Source organism: Oncorhynchus keta, chromosome 22 (genome assembly GCF_023373465.1).
Source record: "Oncorhynchus keta strain PuntledgeMale-10-30-2019 chromosome 22, Oket_V2, whole genome shotgun sequence".
NCBI classification, from domain to species: domain Eukaryota; kingdom Metazoa; phylum Chordata; class Actinopteri; order Salmoniformes; family Salmonidae; genus Oncorhynchus; species Oncorhynchus keta.
The window spans coordinates 9,678,930-9,694,120 of record NC_068442.1 but is presented as its reverse complement, the minus strand read 5'-3'; the positions used below and the strand labels follow the sequence as shown (position 1 = coordinate 9,694,120).

Genomic DNA, 15,191 nt, shown 5'->3' with positions numbered 1-15,191 from the left:
TGGTTAGACTGTGGTACCAGCTCAATTTCCATTTGCCACTTAAAGCTAGAATCCTTAACTGAAACAATTACAAAGCAGACACTCTGTTTCTGTTTTGGTAAAAAGCTGGGACGAGAGAAATGTAACGACTCTCAAATTCATAGACAGAGCTATGGAGGCAAGGACTGACCATCCATTATATCGAAATGATAGTTTTACCCACTCCCCCAAAAAATGTGTAGCAACTACCCAGCTAACAACAAACGTTCCCACAACTTTAGAGAATGTTCCCTTAAGAGTCTCATTAGGTCATTCAATATAGTTTTCATATGAATGTTCCCGTGATGTGCAAGGAATGTTTCCAAAGACCATTCCCTTAATGTGAAATAGAACTTACCCAGAACGCCGGGTTACGATGTTCTCAGAATTTAAAATATTAATGTTCTAGACACATCTCATGGGAACGTTGCAAGAACATTCATGTGTCCAGGTTTCTAAGGGTTGGGAGAATATTCCATCAACGTCCTACCAAACATACACAGAACATGGTTGCCATGCTCTCAGATTATAAAATACAATTGTTGAAGACACGTTTCATGGTAACGTTGCGGGAACATTTCTGTGTATCCGTTGTCAGAATGTCGCCTGATGGTCCCAAAGAAACATTCTCCAAAAAAAGTTACATCACATATCACACCTTGATTGGTGAACTGTGAACCACAGACCCGTTCATAGTTCTTTGTCTGTTGGCAATGTTAGGGATATGACATACACACAGACAATGCTTTTAACATACATACTTAAATATTTGACACACTTTAACATAAATGGCTACATTGTGCATGTTCAGCTGTACTGTAATTATTACTCAACATGTCCTAACCTGGGATTTGAACAGTAGATGTGTGTGGGTAAAATCACTGGGGAAGCCGAGCCAGGAAAAACTTGCCATATTACAACCCATATGTTGTGATGATTGCGTTGTTTGCTCTTTAACCTGCTTGTTCATATGCCTTGCCACTGTGGTATATATAGGCCTAAGTCAGAGAAAATAATAAGACACAGTGGCAGAATAAAATTCAATCACAACAGTGTTTCATCAAAAACTGGAGAGTAACATCTGTCCGGTGAAGGAGGCTGGTGGCACCTTAATTGGGGAGGACGGGCTCATGGTAATGGCTGGTGTGGAATCAGTCGAATGGTATCAAATATATCAAACACATGGTTTTCATGTGTTTGATGCCATTACATTTACTCCGGTCCAGCCATTATTATCAGCCATCCTCCCCTCAGCAGCCTCCGATGTGGTAAAGTCCACAAAGCGTATTGCATGTAGGCTGACAGTGTCACCAGCAAAGCACCCCCACAACATAACACCTCTTCTTCCATGCTTTACGGTGGGAAATACACATGTGGAGATCATCCGTTCACTGTTCATCCGTCTCACAAAGACATGGCGGGTGGAACCAAAAGTCTCCAATTTGGACTCATCAGACCAAAGGACAAATTTCCACAGGTCTAATGCCCATTGCTTATGTTTCTTGGTCCAAGCAAGTCTCTTCTTCTTATTGATGTCCTTTAGTAGTGGTATCTTTGCAGCAATTCGGCCCCACGCTTTTCTCAATTCACATCAACAACATAGCACAGGCAGTAGGAAGCTCTCTCAAACATTTATATGCAGATGATACAGTCTTGTACTCAGCTGGCCCCTCCCCAGTTTTTGTGTTAAACGCTCTACAACAAAGCTTTCTTAGTGTCCAACAATCTTTCTCTACCCTTAACCTTGTTCTGAACACTTCCAAAACAAATGTCATGTGGTTTGGTAAAAAGAATGCCCCTCTCCCCACAGGTGTGATTATTACCTTTGAGGGTTTAAAGCTTGAGGTAGTCACCTCATACAAGTACTTGGGAGTATGGATAGACGGAACACTGTCCTTCTCTCAGCACATATCAAAGCTACAGGCTAAAGTTAAATCTAGACTTGGTTTCCTCTATCGTAATCACTCCTCTTTCACCCCAGCTGCCAAACTAACCCTGATTCAGATGACCATCCTACCCATGCTAGATTATGGAGACTTAATTTATAGATCGGCAGGTTTGGGTGCTCTCGAGCGGCTAGATGTTCTCTGCCATTCAGCCATCAGATCTGACATCAGTGCTCCTTATAGGACACATCACTGCACTCTATACTCCCCTATAAACTGGTCATCTCTGTATATCTGTCTCAAGACCCACTGGTTGATGCTTATTTATAAAACCCTCTTAGGCTTCACTCCCCCTGATCTGAGATACCTACAGCAGCCCTCATCCTCCACATACAACACCCATTCTGCCAGTCACATTCTGTTAAAGGTCCCCAAAGTGCACACATCCCTGGGTCGCTCGTCTTTTCAGTTCACTGCAGCTAGCGGCTGGAACGAGCTGCAACAAACAGTCAAACTGGACAGTTTTATCTCAATATCTTCATTCAAAGACTCAATCATGGACACTCTTACTGACAGTTGTGGTTGCTTTGCATGGTGTATTGTTATCTCTACCTTCTTGCCCTTTGTGCTGTTGTCTGTGCCCAATAATGTTTGTACCATGTTTTGTGCTGCTACCATGTTGTTGTTATGTTGTGTTGCTACCATGCTGTGTTGTCATGTGTTGCTGCCTTGGCTATGTTGTTGTCTTAGGTCTCTCTTTATGTGGTGTTGTATTATCTCTCTTGTCGTGATGCATGTTTTGTCCCTTATTTATATATGTACAGTGGGGAGAACAAGTATTTGATACACTGCCGGTTTTGCAGGTTTTCCTACATACAAAGCATGTCTGTAATATTTATCATAGGTACACTTCAAATGTGAGAGACAGAATCTAAAACAAAAATCCAGAAAATCACATTGTATGACTTTTAAGTAATTAATTCGCATTTTTATTGCATGACATAAGTATTTGATCACCTACCAACCAGTAAGAATTCTGGCTCTCACAGACCTGTTAGTTTTTATTTAAGAAGACCTCCTGTTCTCCACTCATTACCTGTATTAACTGCACCTGTTTGAACTCATTACCTGTATAAAAGACACCTGTCCACACACTCAATCAAACAGACTCCAACCTCTCCACAATGGCCAAGACCAGAGAGCTGTGAAAGGACATCAGGGATAAAATTGTAGACATGCACAAGGCTGGGATGGGCTACAGGACAATAGGCAAGCAGCTTGGTGAGAAGGTAACAACTGTTCAAGATGACGGTCAATCACCCTCGGTCTGGGGCTCCATGCATGATCTCACCTCTTGAGACATCAATGATCATGAGGAAGGTGAGGGATCAGCCCAGAACTACACGGCAGGACCTGGTCAATGACCTGAAGAGAGCTGGGACCACAGTCTCAAAGAAAACCATTAGTAACACACTACGCCGTCAAAGGTCCCCTTGCTCAAGCCAGCGCATGTCCAGGCCCGTCTGAAGTTTGCCAATGACCATCTGGATGATCCAGAGGAGGAATGGGAGAAGGTCATGTGGTTTGATGAGACAAAAATAGAGCTTTTTGGTCTAAACTCCACTCGCCGTGTTTGGAGGAAGAAGGATGAGTACAACCCCAAGGACACATTTACATTACATTACATTACATGACACCATCCCAACCCGTGAAGCATGGAGATGGAAACATCATTCTTTGGGGATGCTTTTCTGCAAAGGGGACAGGACGACTGCACCGTATTGATGGGAGGATGGATGGGTATCGTGAGATCTTGGCCAACAAACTCCTTCCCTCAGTAAGGGCATTGAAGATGGGTCATGGCTGGGTCTTCCAGCATGACAACGACCCAAAACACACAGCCAGGGCAAATAAGGAGTGGCTCTGTAAGAAGCATCTCAAGGTCCTGGAGGGGCCTAGCCAGTCTCCAGACCTGAACCCAATAGAACATCTTTGGAGGGAGCTGAAAGTCTGTATTGCCCAGCGACAGCCCCGAAACCTGAAGGATCTGAAGAAGGTCTGTATGGAGGAGCGGGCCAAAATCCCTGCTGCAGTGTGTGCAAACCTGGTCAAGAACTACAGGAAACATATGATCTCTGTAATTGCAAACAAAGGTTTCTGTACCAAATATTAAGTTCTGCTTTTCTGATGTATCAAATACATATGTCATGCAATAAAATGCTAATTAATTACTTTAAAATCATACAATGTGATTTTATGGATTTTTGTTTTAGATTCCATCTTTCACAGTTGAAGTGTACCTATGATAAAAATTACAGACCTCTACATGCTTTGTAAGTAGGAAAACCTGCAAAATTGGCAGTGTACCAAATACTTGTTCTCCCCACTGTATATACAGTACATGTATATATTCGTTTTTCAATCCCAGCCCCAGGAGGCCTTTTGTTAGGCCGTCATTGTAATTTAATAAATTAAGGCCTGATTCATACAGTCTGCTCTGAACAGTTGATGTTGAGTTGTGTCTGTTACTTGAACTATGTAAAGCATTTATTTGGGCTGCAATTTCTGAAGTTTGTAATTTATTTAACTAGGCAAGTCAGTTAAGAAAGTCTCTCACTGTTGCCGCCTGCTTACCGACCCCCTTCAGCTCCCAGCTGTGCCCTGGACACTATTTGTGAATTGATCGCCCCACATCTAGCTTCAGAGTTTGTTCTGTTAGGTGACCTAAACTGGGATATGCTTAATACCCCGGCAGTCCTACAATCTAAGCTAGATGCCCTCAATCTCACACAAATCATCAAGGAACCCACCAGGTACAACCCCAACTCTGTAAGCAAGGGCACCCTCATAGACGTCATCCTGACCAACTGGCCCTCCAAATACATCTCCGCTGTCTTCAACCAGGATCTCAGCGATCACTGCCTCATTGCCTGTATCCGCTACGGAGCCGCAGTCAAACGACCACTGTCAAACGCTCCCTGAAACACTTCTGTGAGCAGGCCTTTCTAATCGACCTGGCCCGGGTATCCTGGAAGGACATTGACCTCATCCCGTCAGTTGAGGATGCCTAGTCATTCTTTAAAGTAACTTCCTCACCATTTTAGATAAGCATGCTCCGTTCAAAAAATGCAGAACTAAGAACAGATACAGCCCTTGGTTCACTCCAGACCTGACTGACCTCGACCAGCACAAAAACATCCTGTGGCGGACTGCAATAGCATCGAATAGCCCCCGCGATATGCAACTGTTCAGGGAAGTCAGGAACCAATACACGCAGTCAGTCAGGAAAGCTAAAGCCAGCTTCTTCAGGCAGAAGTTTGCATCCTGTAGCTCCAACTCCAAAAAGTTCTGGGACACTGTGAAGTCCATGGAGAACAAGAGCACCTCCTCCCAGCTGCCCACTGCAACGGCTGGCCATGCCTTCCGCCTGGCGATTCCAACCTCGGCCAACAGCTCCCCCCAAACCCCCCGCAGCTCCTCGCCCAAGCCTCTCCAGGTTGTCCTTTACCCAAATCCAGATAGCAGATGTTCTGAAAGAGCTGCAAAACCTGGACAATTAAATTGACAATATCAAAACAAGATAATATAAATCATAAGACAGTTCTGTATATCAAATTATATATACATGAACTTAATTTCCTTTAAAGACTCAGACATTAGTTAGAAACTAAATATTGCACAATGTCCATCAGCTGGGCTTGACAATCTGGACCCTCTATTTCTGAAACTATCCGCCGCCATTGTCGCAACCCCTATTACCAGCCTGTTCAACCTCTCTTTCATATCGTCTGAGATCCCCAAGGATTGGAAAGCTGCCGCAGTCATCCCCCTCTTCAAAAGGGGAGACACCCTGGACCCAAACTGTTACAGACCTATATCCATCCTGCCCTGCCTATCTAAGGTCTTTGAAAGCCAAGTCAACAAACAGGTCACTGACCATCTCGAATCCCACCGTACCTTCTCCGCTGTGCAATCTGGTTTCCGAGCCGGTCACGGGTGCACCTCAGCCACACTCAAGGTACTAAACGATATCATAACCGCCATCGATAAAAGACAGTACTGTGCAGCCATCTTCATCGACCTTGCCAAGGCTTTCGACTCAATCACCAAGGCTTTCTGTCAATCACCATATTCTTATCGGCAGAATCAGTGGCCTCGGATGACTGCCTTGCCAGGTTCACCAATTACTTTGCAGACAGAGTTCAGTGTGTCAAATCGGAGGGCATGCTGTCCGGTCCTCTGGCAGTCTCTATGGGGGTGCCACAGGGTTCAATTCTCGGGCCGATTCTTTTCTCTGTGTATATCAATGATGTTGCTCTTGCTGCGGGCGATTCCCTGATCCACCTCTACGCAGATGACACCATTCTATATACTTTCGGCCCGTAATTGGACACTGTGCTATCTAACCTCCAAACGAGCTTCAATGCCATACAACACTCCTTCCGTGGCCTCCAACTGCTCTTAAACGCTAGTAAAACCAAATGCATGCTTTTCAACCGATCGCTGCCTGCACCCGCATGCCCGACTAGCATCACCACCCTAGATGGTTCCGACCTTGAATATGTGGACATCTATAAGTACCTAGGTGTCTGGCTAGACTGCAAACTCTCCTTCCAGACTCATATCAAACATCTCCAATCGAAAATCAAATCAAGAGTCGGCTTTCTATTCCGCAACAAAGCCTCCTTCACTCATGCCGCCAAGCTTACCCTAGTAAAACTGACTATCCTACCGATCCTCGACTTCGGCGATGTCATTTACAAAATTGCTTCCAACACTCTACTCAGAAAACTGGAAGCAGTTTATCACAGTGCCATCCGTTTTGTCACTAAACCACCTTATACCACCCACCACTACGACTTGTATGCTCTAGTCGGCTGGCCCTCGCTACATATTCGTCGCCAGACCCACTGGCTCCAGGTCATCTACAAGTCCATGCTAGGTAAAGCTCCGCCTTATCTCAGTTCACTGGTCACGATGGCAACACCCATCCGTAGCACGCACTCCAGCAGGTGTATCTCACGATCATCCCTAAAGCCTACACCTCATTTGGCCGCCTTTCGTTCCAATACTCTGCGCCTGTGACTGGAACGAATTGCAAAAATCGCTGAAGTTGGAGACTTTCATCTCCCTCACCAACTTCAAACATCAGCTATCTGAGCAGCTAACCGATCGCTGCAGCTGTACATAGTCTATTGGTAAATAGCCCACCCATTTTCACCTACCTCATCCCCACACTGTTTTTATTTATTTACTTTTCTGCTCTTTTGCACACCAATATCTCTACCTGTACATGACCATCTGATCATTTATCACTCCAGTGTTAATCTGCAAAATTGTAATTATTCGCCTACCTCCTCATGCCTTTTGCACACATTGTATATAGACTCCCCTTTTTTCTATTGTGTTATTGACTTGTTAATTGTTTACTCCATGTGTAACTCTGTGTTGTCTGTTCACACTGCCATGCTTTATCTTGGCCAGGTCGCAGTTACAAATGAGAACGTGTTCTCAACTAGCCTACCTGGATAAATAAAGGTGAAATAAAAAAATAAAAAAATAACAAATTATTATTTTCAATGACCGCCTAGTGGGTTAACAGCCTTGTTCAGTCAGAGGCAGAATGACAGTTTTTTACCCTGTCAGCTCAGGGATTTGATCCTGCAAAATTCCAGTTCCAAGTCCAATGCTCTAACTACTAGGCTACCTGCCACCCCACTTGTAGTTATATGTTGTATGTACTAAGACACTTGTATGCACCTTTAATGAACTTATCTTCTGCAGCAGAGGTAACTCTAGATTTTCCATTCCTGTAGCGGTTCTCATGAGAGCCGGTTCCATCATAGCGCTTGACGGTTTTTGCGACTACACTTGAAGAAACTTTAAAAGTTATTGAAATGTTCCGTGTTGACTGAACTTCATATCTTAAACTTCTTCAGGCTAGGGTCATGTTTTCTGAATTTCCACCTGACTGACGTAACAAAAGTAAACTGCCTGTTACTCAGGCCCAGAAGCCAGGATACGCATATAGATTTGGTACCATTGGATAGAAGTTTGTAGAAATGTTAGAATATTGTATGAGACTATAACACAATAGATACGGTCAGAGAAAATCCAAAGAAAAACCAACAGGATCTTTTTTTAGAGAGCCCATGCTCTTAAAATGGAAAGCATAGGGGCATATGCATTTCCAGCTCCCAGATTGCAATTCCCAAAGCTTCCACAAGCTGTCCACTAGGCGTCCCGCTAGCCTGAGAGGTTTTAAAGTAATGATGGACTGTCATTTCGCTTTTCTTATTTGAGATGTTCTGGCCATAATATGGACTTGGTATTTTACCAAATAAGGGTATCTTCTGTATACCCCACCTACTTTGTCACAACACAAAACTCATTCTGATTGGCTGGGCCTGGCTCCCCAATGGGTGGATCTGGCTCCCAAGTGGGTGGTGCACCCCTGCCCAGTCGTGAAATCCATAGATTAGGGCCTAGTGAATGTATTTCAATTGACTGATTTCCTTCTATGAACTGTAACTCAGAAACGTATTGTAAATTTTTACATATTGCGTTTATATTTTTGTTCAGTATATTTAATTTCAGACATGCTTCACAAAAAAAAAACTATTCAAATTAAAACTGAAATATTTACTACGCAACAAACATAACAGGATAAAAAAACAAAAGAATAACAAAATCGGAATGGCTAAAAAGCCACCTCAGGAAAAGCAAATCTAAAATGGTATGTTTTAAGATCTCTTTGAAATATGTCCACAGTTTCGGCCCACCTCAGGTTTTTCTGTCAGGCTATTCCAGAGGCTGGGAAAAAGAATGACAAAATGGAATGGAAAAAGGCTGCCTCTCCATGCCTCTTGATCCTAGGCTTCGGGATAGTTAAACGGCCAGTGCCAGAGGACCTGAGAGACCTACTGGGTACGTAACTGAAAAGCATGTCTGACATGTATTGGTGTGCACAGTCGTGGATTGATTTAAAAACCAACAGAATAATCTTAAAATGATTTCTAAAACTCACAGGCAGCCAGTGCAGAGATCTTAAAATTGGTGTAATGTGTGCTCTAGTCTTGCTAAGTACCCTTGCTGTAGCATTCTGTATCTTTTGCAGTTGACCAATGGCCTTCTTGGGTAGACCAGACAGGAGAGCATTACAGTAGTCAAGCCGGCTTGTTATAAAAACATGGATGAGTCTCTCTGTATCAGCCTGAGAGAGAAACAGCCGCACCTTGGCAATGTTCCTCAGTTGGTAAAAAGCTATTTTGGTCACATTCCTAATGACTGATTAGAAATTGAGTTCAGAATCTTAAATACTGTAACACCTAGGTTTTTTACCTGGTGTTTCATTTTTATTGCCATGAATTAAACTTTGCTGACAGAATCTCTCTGTGCTTTAGCTCCAACAATCTCGCTGTGACATGGGCTCCCGAGTGGCGCAGTGGTCTAAGGCACTGCATTTCAGTGTCACTACAGCCACCCTGGTTTGATTCCAGGTTGTATCACAACTGGCTGTGATTGGGAGTCCCATAGGGGGGTCCACAATTGGCCCAGCATTGTCCAGATTTTGTCAGTGTAGACTGTCATAGTAAATAAGAATTTGTTCTTAACTGACTATCTGGTTAAATAAGCACCATGTTCTTGGCACTTATTTAGGGATTAGGGTTTCTTCTGGACAGGGCCTAACTATACTGGCCCAATAAGCATATGTCCTAGAGAAATCCCTTATTTGGACAGTGGTTACAGTGTTTGACATTGGTAATGGTCACCCTACTCTCACATTCTTAGCAATTATACAGTACCAGTCAAAAGTTTGGAAACAATCATTCAAGGGTTTTTCTTTAATTTTCTTATTTTTTACATTGTAGAAAAGTAGTGAAGACATCAAAACTATCATGTAGTAACCAACAAAGTTTTAAACAAATCAAAATATATTTTATATTTGAGATTCTTCAAAGTAGCCACCCTTTGCCTTGATGACAGCTTTGCACACTCCTGGCATTTTCTCAACCAGCTTCATGATGTAATCACCTGGAATGCATTTCAATTAACAGGTGGGCCTTGATAAAAGTTTGTTTGTGGAATTTCTTTCCTTCTTAATGCGTTTGAGCCAATAAGCTGTGTTGTGACAAGGTAGATAGAAGATAGCCCTATTTGGTAAAAGACCAAGTCCATATTATGGCAAGAACATCTCAAATAAGCAAGGAGAAATGAGAGTTCATCATTACTTTAAGACATGAAGGTCAGTCAATCTGGAAAATGTCTAGAACTTTTAAAACATTTTCAAGGGCAGTTGCAAAAACCATCAAGTGCTATGATGAAACTAGCTCTCATGAGGACTGCCACAGGTAAGGAAGACATAGAGTTACCTCTACAGAAGAGGATAATTAGAGTTCATTAGAGTTACCAGCCTCAGAAATTGCAGCCCAAATAAACGCTTCACAGAGTTCAAGTCACAGACACATCTCAACATCAAGTCACAGAGGAAACTGCATGAGTCAGGGCTTCATGGTCGAATTGCTGCAAAGAAACCACTATTAAAGGACACCAATAAGAATAAGGGACTTGCTTGGGCCAAGAAACACAAACAATGGACATTAGCCTGGTGGAAATCTGTCATTTGGTCTGATGAGTCCAAATTTGAGATGTTTGGTTCCAATCGCTGTGTCATTGTGAGACGCAGAGTAAGTGAACGGATGATCTCCGCATGTGTGATTCCCACCGTGAAGCATGGAGGAGGTGTGGGGTTTGCTGGTGACACTGTTGGTCATTTATTTAGAACTCAAAGGCACACTTAACCAGCATGGCTACCACAGGATTCTAAAGCGATTTTCCACCCCATCTGGTTCACGCTTAGTGTGACTATAATTTGTTTTTCAACAGGACAATGACCCAAAACACACCTCCAGGCTGTGTAAGGAATATTTGACCAAGGAGAGTGATGGAGTGCTGCTTCAGATTATCTGGCCTCCACAATTACCCGACCTCAACCTAATTGAGATGGTTTGGGATGAGTTGGACTGCAGAGTGAAGTAAAAACAGCCAACAAGTACTCAGCATTTGTGGGAACTCCTTCAAGACATTTGGAAAAGCATTCCTCATGAAGCTGGTTGAGAGAATGCCAAGAAGGTGTAAAGATGTCATCATGGCAAGGGTGGCTACTTTGAAGAATCTAAAATCTAAAATATATTTTGATTTGTTTAACACTTTCTTCCTACATGATTCCATATGTGTTATTTCATAGTTTTTACAATGTAGAAAATAGTCAAATGAAGAAAAACCCTTGAATGAGTAGGTGTGTCCAAACTTTTGGCTGATACTGTATGTTAATGTCATTATAAGGCAAGAGTTACAACACACCTATCTGATCTAATTAGAATGCGTTTGTCATTTGGCAGATTTCTATAGACCCAGGTATTTTCTAAAATAGCAATGTCGCCAATCATTTGTGACGTGTAATGGAAATGACAGACATAGGAAAAAAAATGTGTAAAGAGCGGTGACACCGTTACACTATGCAACCAAGTGTGACATGTTTTGCTATGGCCCTGGGTTGTTTTGAGTTTGTTCCTGCTAGTTAGTATACTGTTATAGTCAGACATGAGTTATCTATTACCATCATTGCTGCAGCCATTATACATTCGTGCCTCAACTATTAAAATCATACCCATAACATGATGCAGCCACAACTATGCTTGAAAATATGGAGAGTGGTACTCAGTAAAGTGTGCTATTGGATTTGCCCCAAACATAGCACTTTGTATTCAGGACAAAAAGTTGCTTTGCCGATTGTTTTGCAGTATTACTCTAGTGCCTTGTTGCAAACAGGATGCATCATTTGGAATATTTTGATTCTGTACAGGCTTCCGTCTTTTCACCCTGTCAATTAGGTTAGTATTGCAGAGTAACTACAATGTTGTTGATCCATCCTCAGTTTTCTCCTATCACAGCCAATAAACTGTTTTAAAGTCACCAGTGGCCTCATGATGAAATCCCTGACTGGTTACCTTCCTCTCTGGCAAGTTAGGAAGGACGCCTGTATCTTTATAGTGACTGGGTGTTTTGATACACCATCTAAAGTGTAATTAATAACTTCACCATGCTCAAAGTGATATTCAATGTCTGCTTTTTTTTAACACATCTATCAATAGGTGTTATTCTTTGTGAGGCATTGGAAAATCTCATTGGTCTTTGTGGTTGAATCTGTATGTGTGGGGTACAGAGATTAAGTAGTAATTCTAAAATAATGTTAAACACTATTATTGCACACAGAGTCCATGCAACTTATTGTAGGACTTGTTAAGCAAATATTTTACTTATTTAGACTTGCCATAACAAGTGGGTTGAATGCCTATTGACCTAGGACTTTTCAGTTTTTTTTTAAAAATACATTTGTAAAAATGTAATTCCACTTTGACGTTATGGGATATTGTGTGTAGGCCAGTGACAAACACATCTAATTTGAATACATTTTACATTCAGGCTGCAACAAAGCAAAATGTGGAAAAAGTGGTGTGAATAGTTTCTGAATGCACTGTTAGGCAGAACGTTACTTAAGCCAAAAACGAAAGTAGGGTGGTTGGTCTGGTTGGATGGGTCAGCGAATAATGCAAACGTCTAGCACGGGGGTTTCGAATCTCATCACGGACAACTTTAGCATTTGAGATAATTAGCAACTTTGCAACTGCTTTTTTTGTTACTTTGCATCTAGCCAATTTAGCATGTCAGCTAACTCCTAACCTTAACCCATAACCCTTAGCCTAGCTAACGTTAGCTACCTAGCCACCTAGCAAGGAATTAGAATTCGTAACATATCATACATTTTGCAAATTCATAACATATTCTATGAATTGCAATTCGTAGCATGTTGTACCAATTTAAATGTATAACATAACTTGTAATTCATAACATATCATACAAAATGGATGATGGACATCCACAAATTAAAATCAAATCAAAGTTTATTTGTCACGTGCGCCGAATACAACCTGTGTCGACCTTACAGTGAAATGCTTACTTACAGGCTCTAACCAATAGTGCAAAAAATGTATTAGGTGAATGTTAATATAAATGTATATATATATATAAACATATAAAATATCATACTAATTGGTGTGTCCCGGATTTATGTATCTATGTTACATATACCCCTGAGTCCAGGTTAATGCCACATTGGCCCTTTTCAAAGGGATTAGTTGTTTTTTAGGGGCAGTTGCTCTTTAAAGGTAGTTTTATTATCATAGTCAATATACAGCAATATAAATCATAAATAAACAGTCAAATGAACATTTAGAATACAAAACATTTTGAATAATTTAGAATGATACTGCCACTGGAATACTGTGTCATGCAATCTTCAAAGCATTATGTTATCTAGGCTATGGAGAATGGGTGGGGCTCATATCCCCTCCACAGGCAAGCTCATGTAGGTCGTTTAAATTGAAATACACAATGCACTGTTATCCAGTTTTAATTTATATAAAGCATATGCAACAAGTTCCTAAAGCTCCTAATCAATGGAAGTGTCAGTTTTTGTGGTGGTAAATGTTGTAAAACAGTTTTAAAAACCACTGAAATTGTTGCAATTTTCAGTCTATTTTCCAAGATATAGTTTACATTAACTTCTGAAATTGAGTTGGCATAAGTTTAAAATCTCACAATGCAAAAGAAAATCTATTTAAATACATCTCATGATTTTTATATTAGTTACAGCATTCCACAACATACCTGAGTCTGAGTGTCTTGGTCTGGCAAGATCTCGAAAATAGTATATAAAATCCACACAGTTGTCGTTTTGCACTTCGCCCCTAGAACAGAGATCCGACAGCAGTTCCAGAGCCTTTCGAAAAATCTCGTCCTCTCTGTCTCCAGGCATTTCCCACCAGCATCCTTCTTAATAATGAAGGGGCTCTCCGGCAGCTCCACAACACTCCTAACGCCTACAGTATCTAGACCCCGATTCCAGGCGCCTGGCGCATTCAGTCATCCCAAATATCACTTTTGCCTACACCAGCATTACGCAAGCGAAGAGTGGCTAAACTCTTTATCCAACGAAGTTTTCGTCTGAAAGATGGCTTTAGTTAAGCCTATGTCAAAACTTTGTATTCTATCTTGAATATATTTTAAGTCTTAGAATTGTACCACTGGTTGAATCCATCCACTGGAATTTGCTGTCCTCCGTTGCGTTGTGTATTGTGCGGTGTCCACTAGACTGCGGTGCTGAATTACTGAGCTGTGCTCCTCAAGGTCTTAAATGAATGGCTTGGACTGCGTGCAATTATTTTCCAATGCACACTCACAGGAATCTCCGTTCTGCCTGCCCACGGAACCCTGCACTATCGTTCCCTACAGAGCCAGGGATGGAACAGGCAATAAAAACACAGACATTTTGGTGAATCATTATTTCAAGGTTTGTTATTAATTGATGAGTTGTGGATTTTTATTGTGACAGAAGGCTGCTTTCCATGTTTAACAATTAACTAGAGCTTTGATCAACCTGGCATGTCTGTGCTTTTTTTTAAATTACAGCCCATTTAGCACGTACCCTTCTGGGAACCATATGTTTCTTAGAGTTTGGTGAAAGCATGGTTGTCCTATGTTGTTTTTTGTTGTTGCATACAACCTACCCACAACTTTCCGGGAATGATGTAGGATAGTTGCTTGACGAAAAACATATTTTTCTTGGTATTTCATTACTTTAACAGAATGTTTCCTAAACATTTAAACACGGTTACATTTAAAAAGAAATGTGGTAATATTCTAGGAACGTTCTCCAACTGATTTGACATTGAGAATGTTCTCAAATAGTTCAGAGAACGTTAAAGAAACACTGTTCTTCTGTGGGAGTTTCAGTACTTCAGTATAACATTTCCTGCAGTTTTCCTCAAAGCTCTACTTTAAGTCATGTTCTCAAATTGTTCTCAGAACATAATAAAAACGTTCAATAAAAATGACAGGAAAACTTAAGTAACTTTTAGAGCACGTTCCAAGAATGTTATTTAAAAACATATACATTCCATTCTCAGCATCAACAAAACTCTCTCTATCCTCAAAAATGTTCAGTGTGTTCAGGTGTGTTGGCTGTGCTCAATAATTGGCCACACCTGATCTTAATGAGTGCTTGTATACTTTAAAAAAAGGGGGGTGATTGAATAGACTAAAATTAACAGCTTTGTATGTGTAAAAAAATATGGCATGCTAGCTCCATCCTGGTTGAACAAGATATAATAGGTTCAAATCTCACTGATGCCTTGTCAGAATAAAAAATAAGTGTGTTTGCATGAT

General features: G+C 41.4%; 1 protein-coding gene across 1 annotated transcript in view; it reads right to left on the bottom strand.

Moving 5' to 3' along the window:
• The window catches only part of LOC118401015 (synaptotagmin-9-like), a 52,351-nt gene extending 38,112 nt beyond the window's left edge, over positions 1–14,239 (bottom strand). Inside the window, exon 1 of the mRNA XM_035798128.2 lies at positions 13,635–14,239. Within this exon, the coding sequence (XP_035654021.1) occupies positions 13,635–13,782 (148 nt within the window). The 5' untranslated portion in view covers positions 13,783–14,239. The remainder of the gene's footprint in view (positions 1–13,634) is intronic.
• Between the last annotated feature and the right edge of the window lie 952 nt (positions 14,240–15,191).